Here is a 17,272-nt window from a genome sequence, read left to right on the forward strand (position 1 = left end):
GCTCTAGGGTAAATTGCTTCCTCCTTGTATTTACTTAACACTTGCTCTATCCCTCCATTGGCTTCTTTCTCACTGTATTGTAGCTACTTACATCTCGCTCCCTCACTCAATTGTGTGATCTTTGAAAGCAGGGCATTCTCTTACTCATCCTTGGGTCACCAGTGTCCAATACAATACCTGATACATAGTGCCCTAGAATTGTTTGTTTAGAGGAGGCATGAGGAATGGCCACCTCGCTTTGGCCATCTTGAGCTTTCAAAAGATGGGTTTACCTTTGTGAATTAATCAGGCACCTGGGTCTGGCTCTCTCCCTGGAGGCTAGGGCCCTTGATTCCATCAGCACGCAGTGAGTCTGTCCATGTCTCTCAGGGGTGGCCCTACAGAACAAAGATCTCAGAGATCTATTAGCAACTGGTTATTTTTACAGAAGGATACATAATCGTCAGGTTCCGGGACTCCTAATGGCAACTTGTCTCATATTTTCTCTTAGCACAGGTAGACCTTCATGAGCAATCTCCTTATCCTCTACAGGGATACATCTGCCACAGGACGAAAGCACCTGACTCTTTGGGTCTCACAGGTTCCTTTTCATCCAGGCCCTATGATCCTCTGGTTCTTTGTGCTTCTCTAATTCTGTAATGTACTCTGTTCATCCCTGGTCCGCTCACCGACATTCTTCAAACAAGATAAACACTTAGTAAATTACAATCACTTTTGTCACTGCGCCTTCTGGAGGTTGTACGCAGGCCAACGTGTTCCCCACGTCTTTACAGTCACAGATGCACAGGCTTAATTTCCTAGGTGGTTAATCACACATCCATTATAAATGGATTTGTACCGCCTTAACTCTCAAAGGACAATCTTATAACTTCATTTCCAAGGTTTTCGGGGTGGGGCCTCTCAATGTCACCTCAGTTGCTGCCAAGAGGAACGATTTCTCAATGTTATAGAAACTTTGAAATATATGTCAGTGTCATTCTCTAAAATGGAATTTTTAAGACCCAGAGTATAAACCGGAAGAAACTGGATTTGTACCTTCTGTGCCAACTCACGATCCTAATTTGTATGTGCTGAATGGATTTTTCCGGTTTTTTTTTCTTCTTTTTCTTTTTTTTCCTGTAGGCATTATATCTGATAGCCACTAATGGAACCCCAGAGCTCCAGAATCCCGAGAGACTGTCAGCTGTGTTCCGTGACTTTTTAAATCGCTGTCTTGAGATGGATGTGGACAGGCGAGGATCTGCCAAGGAGCTTTTGCAGGTGAAAATAAAATAGGACAATTACAAAGAGAGAGTGATTATATTGAGCTTTTCCATCTCAACATGTGACAGTAAGAGCTGTGTCAAGAGATGTCTAGTTTGAGTTGGGCTGTACCCATTTGATTTTAGGCCACAGGCACATAAGTATGGACATGCATCTAAGACAAGATTGCTTGGCATGTTGCCCTTCTTCTGAGAAGGTGGCGCTTTAATCTGTAAATCTCTTTTGTTCTTCCTGGAGTCTTATTTTGCGAGGAAAAAGAAAACTGTGAACCTCTGGTGTTGCTGTTTTGTTCTAAACTTTACTTGTGCCCCTGGATGTTGTATGCAGGTGCTCTGGGCCGGAGGTAATTCTCTACATAACTATGCAATTATTTCCATGGCATTTGCTACCCTAATGCTTTACTGGTCAAAGCCCCTTTGCTTGTGATGCCAAATGGCAGGCACCTGCTTGCCTGGGTGAGTACCATCCAGTGGTGAGTGCCTCTGTAACCATTTGTCCTTTTCATGGCTCTCAGGGATTCGTCTATCTGATGATCATGAGTACCGACTGTGTGCCAAATTCTTTACACATATTATCTCATCTAATTCTGAAAACAACTCTATAGGGTAGGTGGGATTATCCCACGTTACAGATGTAGAAATTGAGGCTTACACAGCCATCGAGTAGCAGAACTGGGATTTGAGCCCTGGATTTTCTGACCCTCCCCCGAACAAACACACAAACCGATTTAGAGGGAAAAAAAAAAAAATGCTTATATCAATAAAGTAACACATGCCCAGGACGACACATAGATATACTCCAGTGCTGGGCACTTTTCCTCGGGGACATGTATCAAGCCTGTAACATCTAAAAACAGTGACTGCGTATTCTCTCTGTGACTTCGAACACTTAATCCAGTTAAACACAAGGTGCAACATTTGGTTATCTAGTGTGTTAACCCCAGACTCAGTCTGTTCCAGGCAAAAAAAGAAATAAAATCATTCCTCTTGCTCCCGAACCCCCTCCAGACAGAGAGCCACACCCGGGTCAAAAATATCCCACCCCGGCCCAAATCACACCTGGAATAAACTGATTTCCAGGAATCAAAGAGGCTACACCTTCGCTTTTCTGCTGTGAGCATTTCACAGGCTGTCCCACGGGCTTGAATTTCAAATCTGCAATGGCCCTTCATTGATCCTCTCTTTAAGCCGGCTTCAAATCACAGATGAAAAAAGCTGAACTTTAGAGTGCCTCGCTCCCACATCTCTTCACTCCTCCCACCACCCACAGACACATCCTGATCCATGTTCCAAGGAGAAGTGATGAGATGGGTTCTCTTAATGTAACTATACAGTTACATAGATCATTGAGTCAGTTACCTAGTCAGTTCCTTCCCCGACAGTACTTGGATCTGAACCAGTCAGCTAAGTAATGCAAAACTATATTTTGAGTCTAAATTGAATAGTTTGTTGCCTCTTTTCATTTTACATGTTAGCAATAACCTGGGTATCACCCAAAGTCCATCGAACACTGTTCTCCGACTCCAGCCTGTCACTGCCCATTTCAGGGGCTAGAAAACAGAGGGATGCATGACATTCACCCCCCTAGAAGGCTTGAGAAAAGACACGGGCCTTGAGTATTTGTGTGCCTTTCTGTATGGCCTAAGTCAAGTCTCTGTGCATCAACTGATGTTTTTTGAGCAACTTCAATGTGCAGGGCTCACTGCAGTGGGTGATACAAATCTTAGAGGCATGGTTCCTACTCTCCAGAAGTTCACAATGTCCTTGGGTATATGAAAAAAAACAACACAAGGTTTTTTAAAGACTCATTCAAACCCAGTGGCTATTCAAACAATAAATGCCATGGTTAATTAGAGAAATACCTGTATGGGTGATGGTGATGAGAAAGTGTCTGCAAACAGGAAAGAGTTCTGCCGAGTCTTGAAGGACAGAGCAGCTTTAACTGGCTGAGGTAAACAAGGGAAGGGATTTCAGGTGGAAGGATTATAGTGTGACCCAAGCCATGGAGGAGGCAAGGTTGAAGGGAACAGAAAATAAAGCGGACAGCTGAAGTAAAGAGGTCCAGTCAGGAGGCTGTAAGAGATACGGCCATAGAGGGCCTTGAACACCAGGCTATAGAACTGGGGGGCTGTAGCCAGTGGGGAAACCCTGAACATATCTGAGGGACACCTGGCAACAGCTTTGTATAGGAAGGTGAATCTGGTGGAATACAATAAGAATTAGCAATGGGACAAAATGGCAGCAGGAAGATCAAGGAGGACTTACGGCTACAGTTGAGGGTTCAGTTGATTCGGGCTGAACTAAGGAAGGCAAGAGATAACGGTGGAGGGCATTGAGAAGAAAGGACTAGGTAGGTGATTACATGTAGAACATAAGGGAGAAGAAGACAAAAGCGACTTCAGAATATCAAACCAATGGTAGCATGCAGTAAAAGCAAAAATGACGGAGGATAATACCATGGCTAACATTTCTTAGCCTCTGTGTAGCTTACAAGGAACTGTCACTTACTTACCTCATCTAACCATCATAATAAGCAGAAGAGAGACTTGAACGTAGGTGCTGCGCAGATTCCAAAGCCTCTGCAGCTTACATCACACAGGAGTACCCTGTGCTGTGCGAGAGACTTTTTAACATACCTTTTTAAATGTTGATTTCAAGGGGACGGGACATTCGGAAGGAGATACCCAGCAGGCAGTTGGAGAGATAGGACCAGACTTCAGGAAAGGGATCGGGTCACACCGTATTGATTTGGGAGTCATCCCCATTAATCTGATGAGAGGTCAAAACCATGAAAGAAAGTGAGCTCTCAGAGGAATTAAGTTAGAAAAAGAACAGGATGAGCGCTGAGTTCTGGGAGGTGGGAGGAGGAAGGGAAAGTGGGGAAGAAGATAGAAGGGGAGGAGTCAGTGAGCGTGCACGGGGAAGGGAACCAAGACTGTGGAATGTCACAGGCCCCCAACAAGGAAAACATTTCAAAAAAAGAAGGGATGTTCATTTGTATTACATACTGCAGAGGGGCCAAAAGAAAAATGGTTGGAGGCACAGCTCCGTCCGGGGTTTAGCAGTTGAGAAGCCATTGGCTTCAGGGTCAGGGGCCACCAAAGACACTTTTTCAAGCAGGAGAGCTGCCCCAGATAAATGCATCAGTTTGAGAAAATCAGCAAACGAGACTGTTGCAAACCTAGTGCGATTTTCGCAAGACCCCTACTCCGAGTTTCTGGCTCTACCAGTCAGCTGTCAGAGGATTTCATGACACTGAATGACAGGAACATCGGAAGGCCAAAAGCTGGCACGATTTTTTTTTTAATTTTATTTTATTATGTTATGTTAGTCACCATACAGTATATCATTGGTTTTTGACGTGGTGATCCACGATCCGTTTTCGTATAACACCCAGTGCTCCATGCAGTACGTGCCCTCTTTAATACCCATCACCAGGCTAACCCATCCCCCCACGCCCCTCCCCTCTAAAACCCTCAGTTTGTTTCTAGGAGTCCATAGTCTCTCATGGTTCGTCTCCCCCTCTGATTCCCTCCCTAAACATTTTTCCCTTCCTTCTCCTAATGTCCTCCATGCTATTCCTTATGTTCCACATATGAATGAAACCATATGATAATTGACTTTCTCTGCTTGACTTATTTCACTTAGCATAATCTCCTCCAGTCCCATCCATGTTGATATAAAAGTTGGGTACTCATCCTTTCTGATGGCTGAGTAATACTCCATTGTATATATGGACCACATCTTTATCCGTCTGTCTGCTGAAGGGCATCTCGGCTCTTTCCACAGTTTGGCTATTGTGGACATTACTGCTATGAACATTGGGGTGCACATGGCCCTTCTTTTCACTACATCTGTGTCTTTGGGGTAAAGACACGAACAGACACTTCTCCAAAGAAGACATACAAATGGCCAACAGACACATGAAAGCTGGCACTATTTTTAATAAAATCAGGTTTAATTGGATGCTAAAGGTACATTTATTTGAGTGAAAAAGGGGCTGCTTCTTGAGAATGTAAGGTAATACACTTGTTGGAGGAAAGGATTCCAGTAATTCCTCTTTTTTTTCCCCCTTTTGTAGCATCCATTTTTAAAATTAGCCAAGCCTCTCTCCAGCCTGACTCCTCTGATTATCGCCGCAAAAGAAGCGATTAAGAACAGCAGCCGCTAGGACCGCGAGGCCTACCCTCCACCGTCTCCCTCCTGAGTAAGACTGAACTGAGACGCTGCTGCGGAAAAGATGGAAGAAAAGACAGTCAAATAGGGGTGGGGGCGATCTTTAACTTTCAAATGAATAGAAACTTCTTCTAAGCCTTTTTCCTACTCCCTCGGATTATGTAATTTATTTGTAAGCCTGAACCGCAGCCCGAGCAGGGCAGCAACGTCCAAGTGGCCACAAGCGGTCACTTCTACCGTGAAGCGAAAGAGCCAGTAGTGAATCCCCTCATTTTGTGCATTCACTTTGAAGAAAAAAAGGGTTTCTCAAAGATGCACACTCCCTCTTCATAGTGTCGTGTTCGTTTTTAAGTTAGAGAGTAGTCCCTCTTGCATTCGAACCTCCTTCAAAACTCCTTACCCAATGTGATGTTTTTCACTTGCATTGTCATTAGATGTCCAGGAAAAAAAAAAAGACGTCAAAAAAAATTTTTTTTAAAAAAGAAAGCAAAAAACAAAAAGCAAAAACAAAACAAAACAAAACAAAAAAACACAAAAAAAAACCCAAAACAAAACAAAAAAAATACCCCAGAGCAAGTACTGTGTGAACATGTGGAAGTCCATGCCCTCATAGAGTTGCAATTTTTTATTCTTCTTCTATAGTGGTGGCTTGGTTTGTGTACCTGTTTTTCTGCATTTGTATTGGAAAAGGTTTCTTTTAAGGCATTTTTCCAAAAGCAGAGAGGAATATGTGTGTTCAGGAAGGGCTTTTAAAAACTGTCTATCCAAATAAGGCTCAAATGGTGAGATCCTGTAACATTTTCACGACGATGCTTAAGAGGTAGTTGATGTATCATTTCTATAAACCAGCTCGTTCATCTTCACGATGCCTGACAAAGGACACACTGAAATTTGTGGCCCTCCTATTGGGTGAGTCCAGGTCCTCAACCTGGGAAACCTCGATAGGAGAAACCATTCTTAAACAAAGATGGGACTTTCTCTGAGAGCCAAAAGGAAAGCAAAAGGAGTGTGCAATGCTGAGATCTTTGTTGGACAGAAGGAAACAAAAATCAAGAGACCTAATTTAATCCTCTCTTGTGCTTATGGAACACAAACATTGTCAAATAGGCACATTAGGAGAAAATAGACCCATTAGCCAACATTTGCTTATGATCAGAATCATGTGACACATTATAACATTTTGAAAATGTCTTAAAAGACCTGGAGAGCAGAGATATTGTAAGTATTCAGCCCTGTCAGGAATGAGAGGTCAGTGAAAACTACATCCCAGTCAACATTTGGCTCTAAGTACTTGTTCCCATTTTCCCTCTGTCTCACCGATTTCTGTCTCAGGATATAGCATAGTCAGACATCGTCTTTTGAGCTTTTGAATTTCAAAAACATGTTCAAACAGATCTGGAAATTCTCCAGTGAAAAATAATTAGGGTTTGCAATCATATATCCCAAGAAGTAGCAGTCCAACCATGTATCTACTTATTAAAAATTCAACAGTTGGTGCTTCCTGAATCTTCTGAGAGCAGAAAAATATCTGGAGGGTGGCTGCATAGAAAAGGATATGCTTCTCTTTCAAATGTATTGTCAGTTGCATAAATTCTGCAAAGTGGCCTATCTAAGCCTTGGAGAAGCTAACAGTTTGTGCAATAGAAGGCTTCTCGATTTGTAACATACTGAGAATCTGAATAAGAACCCATCTACATTCAGCAAGAGGGAGAAAGAGATCAATGGCCTGGGCCTCTCTTCTTCTCTGCTATGGTACATCTGTCCATCTAACCATCCATCCATTCCTTAAAATGCAAGCACTTTCTTTAGAGAGTTTCTGCTAACCATGTAGTGCACGTGTTTATGTTGAGGAAACGGCGCCGCTGGTGGATTTCCTATTTTCCTATTGTTTTCTTTGACTATAAAGGTTGGGAGGGGCTTCACACCCCCCTCCCCAGAAAACACCCACAGTGAGAGAAAACAACAGATGTGAAAAAGAAAATCAAATGGTAACATTCATTTGAAGCATGCTGTGTTCTACTTTACAAAAAGGTGGTTCGGCCTGAAATTTTTAACGCCACACTGTTCCAATGAGAGAGAGAAAGAGAGAGAGAGGCCTTAATTTTTATTTCATTTAAAGTTAAATATTTTTTTTTTAGCGTTTCATTCATAGTGCCAGGGAATTCAATGAAATAATACCTGGGGTGTGAATAGAATTCAGTACACTAACTCAGCCCTGCCAGTGGAGAGAACCACAGGGCTAGTCAGGAAGTCCTAGTTGCTGATTAGCATCCCTTATATGTCAGAAAGGCCTTTTGGGCAGGGAGAGACCTGGAGCAGTGATCCTTCGTATCACTCTAGGCAGAGAAATGGTTGCTCTTTGATGCTTTCGGTTTTGCGTATTAACACCGAGGAGCCAGGTACTTCTTCGCCACGCCCCCATTGTACCAAGATTCCGTGGTAATATAGTGCAGTAGGCTTTACTCTTACAAATTTATATCTACGTAAATTTTTCAACGAGAACAGCTTCTAAAGCCCCTCCCCTGTGTTGGAGAGTTATGTATATTTCTAATAAGTATTAGCAAGAAGCTGTTTTCTCCTGCCAAGATGATCCTGAAGGATTCACATTGGGTACACTTGAACAACTTGGACTCCAGGTGGTTAATCGTTTATTCCCTTTCTCTGGATTTTTTTTTTTTTAAAGCTCATCTTGACACGGATGAGTCTATCCAGATCTTTAAAGTTGCTAGCACGCCCGGAGATAATGAGGGCACTTTGTGGAATGTTGATTCCAAAATGTCCGGAGATAGGGATAGGGCAGTGGGAAAGTCAGGGAAGGGTGAGAAGCACAGTAGAGATTATTTATTTAAGAAAAAAAGAACATTAATGTAGTGAGGATCCGGTGCGTTGTCATAATCCAATGAAGATTTTTTGGATGACACAATCCCCCCAAATCAGTCACCATGTTGGGTAATGACTTCGTTCTTGCTGATCTCGTCTATGTGTCATTGTAAATATTTGTGTGTCCACGTTCCGTTTTGGCTACTGGATGGCCAAGTCATGTAAGAAGATTTAACTCAAGTATTTATTCTTTAATTGTGTTACTCAGATTTCTTCAGGCTTGTGAATTGCACCCCCAATGTTGAGTTTAACCACCTGATCCCCCACATCTATTCCTCCCCTGTGAAGCACATTCCATTGCTAAAAGAAAAAGAAATATGAAATTGCTTCCTGTCGTCTGTATAACTGTTTTGATAGTTTGAGATGTTTGTCTATAAAGGATATTTCTCAGCTCAAAGATCGTGTAAATAACTATATTCCCTTGCACATTGGGTTGTTTATTTCTAACGAGGCTGCCAGTTCTCAGAGAGAGTCTATCAGATCACTTTCAAATAACATAAACAGGGATTACAGCTTTGTAAAACTAAGTGTGCGTAACGGACAAAGACTGGGAACACAGGTCATTGAAATCAGTTGTGTTAGGGTGGTGGGATTATGCACAAACAATTTCATTCCTTTTAAAATTTTATTTGGTATTGTTATCATATTGCTTTATAATAAATAAACAGCAGAAAGGGGACTATGGAAACATAGAGAAGATGCCAGCAGCAGATGTCGTCTGGCCAGAGCCCAGAGCATGCAGGGCACAGATATTTGCTAGTTACAGTTATTCCGTAGGCTTCGTATTTGCCTGGGTGCTGAGGTTGGCACACGCTCGGGTATGGCACGTGCTTTCTTAGGGGACTGTTATCTCTAAGTGGAAGCTAGGGAGACGTCGCTATTCGAGCTCCAGGCACATCCTTCTGCTTTAAAAGTGGCCGCCCTGTGCTTGGGCATGGCAGAGAGGTTTCTGTTTTGGTTACCGTAGATTGGGTGGGGTGACATTTGATTCGCCCCCTTGAAAACATCTGGTTCGGGTATCACCTCTCTGGCTCCTGTTAACAGATTTTCGGGTTGAATTTTGGAGGCATAGAAGGATGAATCCCCCGGCTCCCACCGTGTCCTTGTCTGACCAGATGTTGTATCGTTCAGGCAGGATTCTCCTGCTAGTGACCAGGGGGCAAGTCCCTTTGATCTCAATAGAAGTTATGACTTGCAATTAAAAGCTGACTGTGAAAACATAAAGACAAATATTTAGAGCCGCCTTTGCCTGTTGGTCTTCAGCTCCGGTTAGCTTTGGCTGGAGATGGCCTCCGTGTGCTTTCTGTACCACCTGATTTATAGGTTGTAGGCAGTAACTACTGTCATTTTTAAAGAGCAAAAGGGAGACCGTCCACCAAAAGAGAGGAATTTTTCTCTAACTCACTGAAGAAATTGTAGGTGACCTTGTTATAAGGTAGCAGTCTCAGATGTTGCTCAGTTTCCCCAAGAGCAGACCTTATACCTGGAGAACCCACTTTTCATTGGCCATCCTCAACATAAAAATACTTCCGGGAGTTCTGCTCCCCGCCATCCCCAGTTGAATCTCATGGTCCATTTCTGAGCTACTTGCAGTTAATATTCCCAGTTAAACACAGGCATGGCCAGTGATGCAAAGCTTCTCCCAGTCTCTGAGCAAGAGGACTGAAACTCATCATTTGTAAATCGATGGTCTAATAGGCCCAGGATTTCAAGTGAACTTAACACGCAATTCTGAACATATATTTGCATGTGGCTTGGGAGGGAAAGAAATGGTACCTTGGAAGGAATGGAAATATTTTTCCTAAGAAAGAGTTTTTCATAAAAGATTTGGTTCCAATATAATCTTTTCTGTTGGTTAGCTTCGATTGTTTCACTCCTTTCCTGATCCCACGCTCCTTTAGTGACCAAATGAATATCACCCAACTCCTCATGCATTGGGAATGTCTGTTTGATATTAAACAATATCTCACCAAATCTGCAAACGCGGGAATGGAACTGGCGCCTCCGTGCGCACGCTTCCGTGTGCAAGTATACAACATTACAAGCCGCATTTCCTGCCACAAAACACAGTCAAACTTGCAGGATAAACTGATAGAAGCTGGTTAGTGCCATCAGTCTCCTTCGGCAGCTGCCATCGGGTGAATGCTGCCAGCCGTAAGGGAGATACCGTGTTCACCTGGTTTAGTACCTAAGGGGTCAACAGCAATTATAAAGAAGCAAACAGACATAGTGGAAGGAGTACTTAGCCTAGGAGTAAGGAGACCTGGATTCTAATATAGGCTCTGTTGCTCACTTAGTGTGTAGCCTTGGGCAAGTCACTTAACCTTTTCACGGCTGTTCCTTCATCTGTAATATAAGGGTATCAGACTAGATGACCTCCGAGGTCTTTCCAAAAGTTCTGTCATTCTGTGGTACCGTAGGTTGCCTTGCAGACCTAGCCTGCTACAGTGATGGATGGCAAATATGGCATGCTTAAGCCTGGGTTTCTTATGTTGCCATTAAACAATAGAAATATGTAAGATGATGGGAAAAAACCTCAAGTAAATGAACATAACACTAGGGAGTGTTGATAAAACTTGTGGCAGCCTTCCCAATCCTCACAGTTGTTTTGTTTTGTTGTTGTTTTAATGTCCTTTTCCTGTAGTGTGTTCCCAGTTTTTATTTCCCATATGCTCTGTATGTAAAGTCTGGTTTTCATTAAGCTGTGGCCAGTATTTGCTACTAGAACAGAAATACACTGTCACACTTGCTAGAACAGAACTACGTTTGGGCCTCTCCTTTCCTATGAAGTGATGCTGGGCTTTGTAGACTTTACTTTGTAAATGGCACAAGACGGCAGAACCATGCATGTCAACGGCTGGGACTATTAAAAGCGGACGTAAGCACTTGTAGGTTGCAGAGAAAGAAATGACAAAGTAAGTACATGCTATTAGCATTGAGGAGTGTTGACAAATCCACTTGTTGGGAACCAAAGATAGCATTTCTGATGACAACTCCCACAGTTGATCGGCCAGTTGTAGGAGTATACTGCTGGAGAGAGGGTACACCGGAAGTCAGTTAGTCCCAATGCCCTGCCTGTTAGCAGGGTGCCAACCAGCCCTGAGTGCGAAATTCAAGTTCAGTGTGTGTGCTTGTGTGTGGCGTGCTTTATGGACCCGCATCTACTATAGTCATTAGTGATGATAAGACCTTTCACCGAATCCTATAACCATTCGTGGGTTGAGTTTTAAATCTCAGGACATCAGCCAGGAGGATTCAGATCACAGGTGGCTGATGGGATTATACTCATGATATCCAGACAAAACAAGTTGAGGAGGATCTATATTTTCATTTTTTATCAGAATTGTATCTCATTTGGTTGTGCATTACTTTTGTTCAAATGTGTTACCTGTAAACCCATGTGTAGTGAAATTCTTCTGTAACTTTGGATTAAAGGTATTTATGGTCTTTTTGTTTGTTTGATTTTTTTCAGTAAGTTATTTCTTTCGTAGACCTGCTGATGGTGTGGTTCTATCCTTCTGACCTCAGCTTCTGATTTTTTTTAAGGACTTTTGTTTCCAATATTGTTATTTTAAATTGTGGTTGAAGCAATAGAAAATTGAAATATGGATTGTGCATGACTGTGTCTTGAGTGTAAAAATATTGCAGTTTGAAACTTGGACCTAAAGTATTGCAAATAAAAATGACAAACATCAACGAGCTGGTGCTTCTCTCTTCTGTCACCTTCCTGGCCCCCCCCTTGGCATTGGTCATTTTACCTAGCTCACGGGGAAATGCCCTGCCTTTGTGAGCCATGCAGGAAATGTCCTGCAGATTCTGCCACTAAGTAACTCAGACCCAGGGGCTCCATCGAGTGTCCCATGGAATAGCTCAGAGTCATGGTTTTTACTTGGAATCTCACTTGTAAATTCTCCATGTTCTCCCAAGTGGCCCACCTTGGAGTGAAAAGGAAATTGACAGTTTGGCTCCATTATATGTGCACTTTAATGTTTTAATTAGAGTACTCTGGTCTTATTTCCAAAGGATATACATTCCCACAAAGCAAGAAGTAACAGACTCTGTTACCATTGGGCAGGGGGGAGATGGGTAAAGGGTGCACAGGATCTCTCTATATTAGTTCTTACAACTGCATGTGGCTCTTCAATGATCTTGATACAATTTCCAGTGAGAAAAGCAACAGACTACGTGATACCTCCATCATGACATTTCAGAGGTCATGGCAAGGAGATAGGACGCAGGCTGGATATGGTACCCTAACCCACTTCCACCACCAACTACCAATCACCTTGGTATCAAGAAGTTCCTCCCTAATTTAACTCCACTTTGGGTAGTAGGACTGCCCACTCTCTTTCCAGGCGCTTCTGAGGTCTCACTGGGGAAGCAGGGAACTCAACTGTCATTGCTTAGGAGTTCTTCCCCATGGGCGTCGGTTGGCTCATCAGCCTACAGTGTCACCTGAGAATAAAATTTTTAACAAGAAACAACTTTTACTTTTACAGAGGTAAAACTGAATTGCTGTGCTTTAACATACAGGAGGGTAATGTCATGTTCTTACCATCTATACTACAGGATAAGGCTCTTGACATTGTGTCCTGAAACCCTGCAAAAGGGCGCAAATGATTAGCCCCACTGTGATTTCCACATTTTCTTTCTAAACTTTTTGAGCAGGCATTAGCAAATGGTAGTGAAAATCCCGTTCATATTTAAGTGGTTGTGTGACATAATTCAAAAAACCTTTTAGTCACTTAAAATGATAGTTACTCCCCTAGCATTCAAGTAGAGAGCAGGGATTACCGAACTATTCCCCTTCGGGAAGATTTTTATCCCCAGTGTTACTGGTCCATTACTGCCTTCAGCAATGATTCTTTTCTGATAGTGGGTGTGCTGGGTTTGGTAAACTTTTTTTTTTTTTTTTTACCTGAAGCAGAAGTGCATGTGTCATAATATTTCTTTCATAGGACCTGACTGCAGAAAAGACAATCTTGTCCAATCTTGTTCATTTGTAATTTAGAGTCTTCTAACTCTCTTGGATAAATACTATCTGGCTCCCATATGTTACCATCACTCTTACCGACACCAACCCATCGAACATCAAAATGATATAAATACAGCATAGTGTGCGGGCCCATATTGCCAAATCCTGAACGGTAAAAGGTTTGGTCCTCCACATTGGAAGACAGTCTCAAGAGGTTCATGCAAGAAGCTACACTCATGAATTTTTCAATTCCATGGAAAATGCCTCTCCAGTGGCAGAGTTATATGGATTCCACTTAGACTGATGTGTTTACCAATGACACAGGCATGTGGATCAATATCAGTTAGCCTACAGTTCCAGGATAAATATCTGTAATCTAGAACATTCCCCTTTATTTAGTGTTCATAGGAGTAGCAAAGACATCAATTCCAGGACCAATGAAACCCTTTTAATTTAGCTCCATGATACACTCCTGTGATCTTTCCTAACTCATTATCTGGATAGGTTTGAGGGTTATTAACACCTACCCTAGGCCCTTCATCAAATGGCATCTCAATGATAGCACTTTATAGTTATTAAAGGAGCCCAAGCCTTGATGTCATCTGCACTAATATCTATACTATGCGGGGCACAATGTCGTTGTGATGGGCCTCTGCACTCTCTGTGACCTTCCTGGAATCATTGTTCTCCTGATGGTAAAGGTGAGCCTCGGCACATGGTCACAGGCTTAATGATTTGTTAAGATGCCATGGACCCATTTCAGTTTTCTGCACTTCCTCAGATCCTCAGGTTTACCACCAACTTTTCCGTCACCATTTTGGCATCGCTTCTGCCCCGCCCCCCCCACCACGTTGTGATGAACAGTTTCCAATCATGTGGTCCCTCATCAACCATGGTACCTGGTTGGTACCTCGTCAACCTCATGGTGCTTGGTTACACCTGGGCCAGCTGCAGGAGCCAGGCCAAGTACAAGTTTGGCTCTTTAGCCTCTAAGGGTATTTACTTTGCCTGCCAGTGTATGGACAGTGGCTTTCCCTTTAATTACCTATTGGCTGGAGTATACACTGCGGCCCACTATGATAGGTTTACCCCATTTTTCTCCCTGTCCATAGATAGGGCAATCGTTTGGGGCTCGCCAGCGCCGCCCCCATTCCTCAACATCACTCAGCACCCCTTCATGCAGCTCCTGTCATCACCCTCTAACGTTGCATTGGTGCTGGTTCCATTCAAGTTTGCTGCAAAATGACTTGGGGTGGGGGGACCAAGCTGTGTGTTTCTAATGGTTTCCATTGCAAGCTAGCTACATATTATATCAGCTTTCTAAATCTTCAGACCTCCTACTTCCTCCCCCCCATAGAAGAAGTCTCTGGACAGCGGGTTTTCCCACCAAAAATAAAATAATGAGAGTAAAATCATCATTCCTAGCAGAATCATAGCCCTGTACCCAAAACGCTCCATCTTGGCTCCCACCACCTCTTTTGCTCTTGCCTCAGCAAAACTCAATCATGTGCTATCAATTTACTTGAATCTCTTAAATGATGGATCCCCCTTAGGCTCATATGGGATTAAGAGTTTAGGTTTCAGAGCCAGAACTACATTTCACTTCTCTCTAAGCATTAAGTTCAATTATAAAAAGAGGACAAAAATAGCGGCGCTTGGGAGGCTAAGTCAATTAGGCATCCGACTCTTGATTTTGGCTCAGGTCATGATCTCAGTGTCATGGGATTGAGCCCCTCTTCGGTTCTGCACTCAGTGGGGAGTCTGTTTGGGATTCTCTCTCCACCCTTCCCCTCCCCACTCTCTATCTCTCAAATAAATAAATAAATCTTTTTTAAAAAGAGGACAAAAAATACATCACACACTGGTGAAGAATAAAAAAGTTAACTTATCAAAATGCTTATTTGGTCATAGAGCAGGTACTCAATAAATAGTAGCTATTATTATTAGCCTTAAAAAAAATTCTGGCCAACCACAACACCTTCAAAAGTAACCGCTACTCGGAATGAATTTTGGTTGGCAGTCCAAATGCAGAGAAATGTTTCTTCCATAACACCGTAACCATTGTTGGAGACCTGCTGGTCCTGTGGAAGACAGGCTTGAGCAAGTTCTAGTTGGTGAAGTATGCAGACAGTGTGACCGTGCATCCCAATTTTTCTCACATCTGTATCCTAAAGCAAGAAATCTTTGCTCACTAACACCAGTGGCTTGCATCTGGGTATAGCAACAAGTTATGCTCTCTGTATTGCTGAAGTCTTGTGCTGTGCAAAACAAACTCACGCCTGACATTTGTATTTCAAGCCCTCATCCATGTTTGGCTGAAATAACCAGTTTTTTAAAAATTACCAAGTCCCTTCTTATATTGCCAAAGACTTTGTGTAATATTCTTAAAACCTTAGGACAGTACTCTTGGGGAAAACCCAGCTATTTAAACTTATTTTAGCAGGAGACATTATAGCATCCATCTAAGACATGGTTGACCCATAATTGAATTGTGCAATTAAAATCATGCAATTTTATTGTGTCTAAATTATACTTCAATGAAGCTGATTAAAAAGAAACTACATGGGGGTGCCTGGATGGCTCAGTCGGTTAAGCATCTGACTCTTGATTTTGGCTCAGGTCATGATCTCAGGGTCATGAAGTCATGAGGTCGAGCCCCAGGTCCAGCTCCCCACTGGCAGTGGAGCCTGCTTAAGATTCTGTCTTTCTGCCTCTGCTCCTCCCCCTGCTCTCTCTCTTCCTCTCTCTCTCTCTCTAAAAAAAAGAAACTACATGATTGTGACTGAGCATATGTGTGTGTACGTGTGTGAATGTGTGTATGTATATATAATCTGATCACTTCTCACTACCTTCATTGCTACCAATTGGATCCAAGTCATCTTCATCTCTTGCTTAGATTGTTGCAATAGCCTCTTGACTGATCTTCTTATTTCTACCTTCTTGCATGCCTAACTATAATCTTGACATGTCATTCAACATAAATCAACACTTTCTAATGGCTCCACATTCCTCTTAGAGACAAGATCCTTCTAATGACTTCCAGGGCCTTCCACTGTGTGGACCACCCTCTTACCTTCTTATCTTATCCCACCCTATTCTCTCCTTCACTCATTCAGCTCCACACACAGTGGTTTCTTACTATTCCTCAAACATTTCAAGCATGCATTTGCCTCAGAGCCTCTGTGATGGCTGTTCTAACTGGAAAACTCTTCCTTCAGATATCCGCATGTCTCATGTCTCACTTCCTTCAAGTCTTTGCTCAAATATTTCTTTTTCAATGAGGCCTACCCTGATTACCCCATTTCAACTGCACTTCCCTGACCAGAACTCCTGACATGCTTTCCCTGGTCCTTTCTTCCATAACATTTATCAACTTCTTTCACACTCTACTATTTGTTTGTTTATTTTGTCCATTGTCTAACTCCTCCCAGTTGAATGTAAGTTCCACCAGGGCATATATCTTCTTTGTAATTCCTTGAAGCATCCCCAGGCACATAGTAGGCATTCAATAAACCTTAGTTGACTCAGCGAAGGTTGATTGTTCCTTTCTTCTTTTTTTCCAAAGATTTTCTTTATTTATTTGAGGGAGAGAGCAAGAGCACGCGCGCATGCGTGTGTGCGAGTGGAGGGAGGAGCTGAAGGGGAGGGAAAGGGACAAGCAGACTCTGTGCTGACTGCAGAGCCCAACAGGGGGTTTAATCCTGGGACCCTGAGATCATGACCTGAGCCGAAACCAAGAGTCGGAGGCTCAACTGACTGAGCCACCCAGGCGCCTGGCAGTTCCTTTCTTCTTGGAACCCTATCTTCTCTTGGTTCTGTGACCACTCCCTCCTTATCATTCTCTCACCTCTCTTTTTGCCACCTCTCCAGTTCCCTTTCCAGAATCCTACTTCTAGCCATCCTTTACATGTAAGTGTCCCCCACAATTCTTTCATGGTCTTTTTTTATTCACACCCATGTCTCTAGCTCTCACCTATAC

General features: G+C 42.8%; 1 protein-coding gene across 1 annotated transcript in view; it reads left to right on the plus strand.

Annotated features, from left to right (window-relative positions):
* PAK3 (p21 (RAC1) activated kinase 3) overlaps positions 1–12,014 on the plus strand; it is a 120,172-nt gene extending 108,158 nt beyond the window's left edge. Inside the window, exons 19-20 of the mRNA XM_035007312.1 lie at positions 1,123–1,260; positions 5,344–12,014. Of these exons, the coding sequence (XP_034863203.1) occupies positions 1,123–1,260; positions 5,344–5,433 (228 nt within the window). The 3' untranslated portion in view covers positions 5,434–12,014. The remainder of the gene's footprint in view (positions 1–1,122; positions 1,261–5,343) is intronic.
* Positions 12,015–17,272: the final 5,258 nt, after the last annotated feature.

The sequence above is a fragment of the Mirounga leonina genome, unplaced genomic scaffold, assembly GCF_011800145.1.
Source record: "Mirounga leonina isolate KUSES-001 unplaced genomic scaffold, KU_Mleo_1.0 Mir_101664, whole genome shotgun sequence".
NCBI lineage: Eukaryota > Metazoa > Chordata > Mammalia > Carnivora > Phocidae > Mirounga > Mirounga leonina.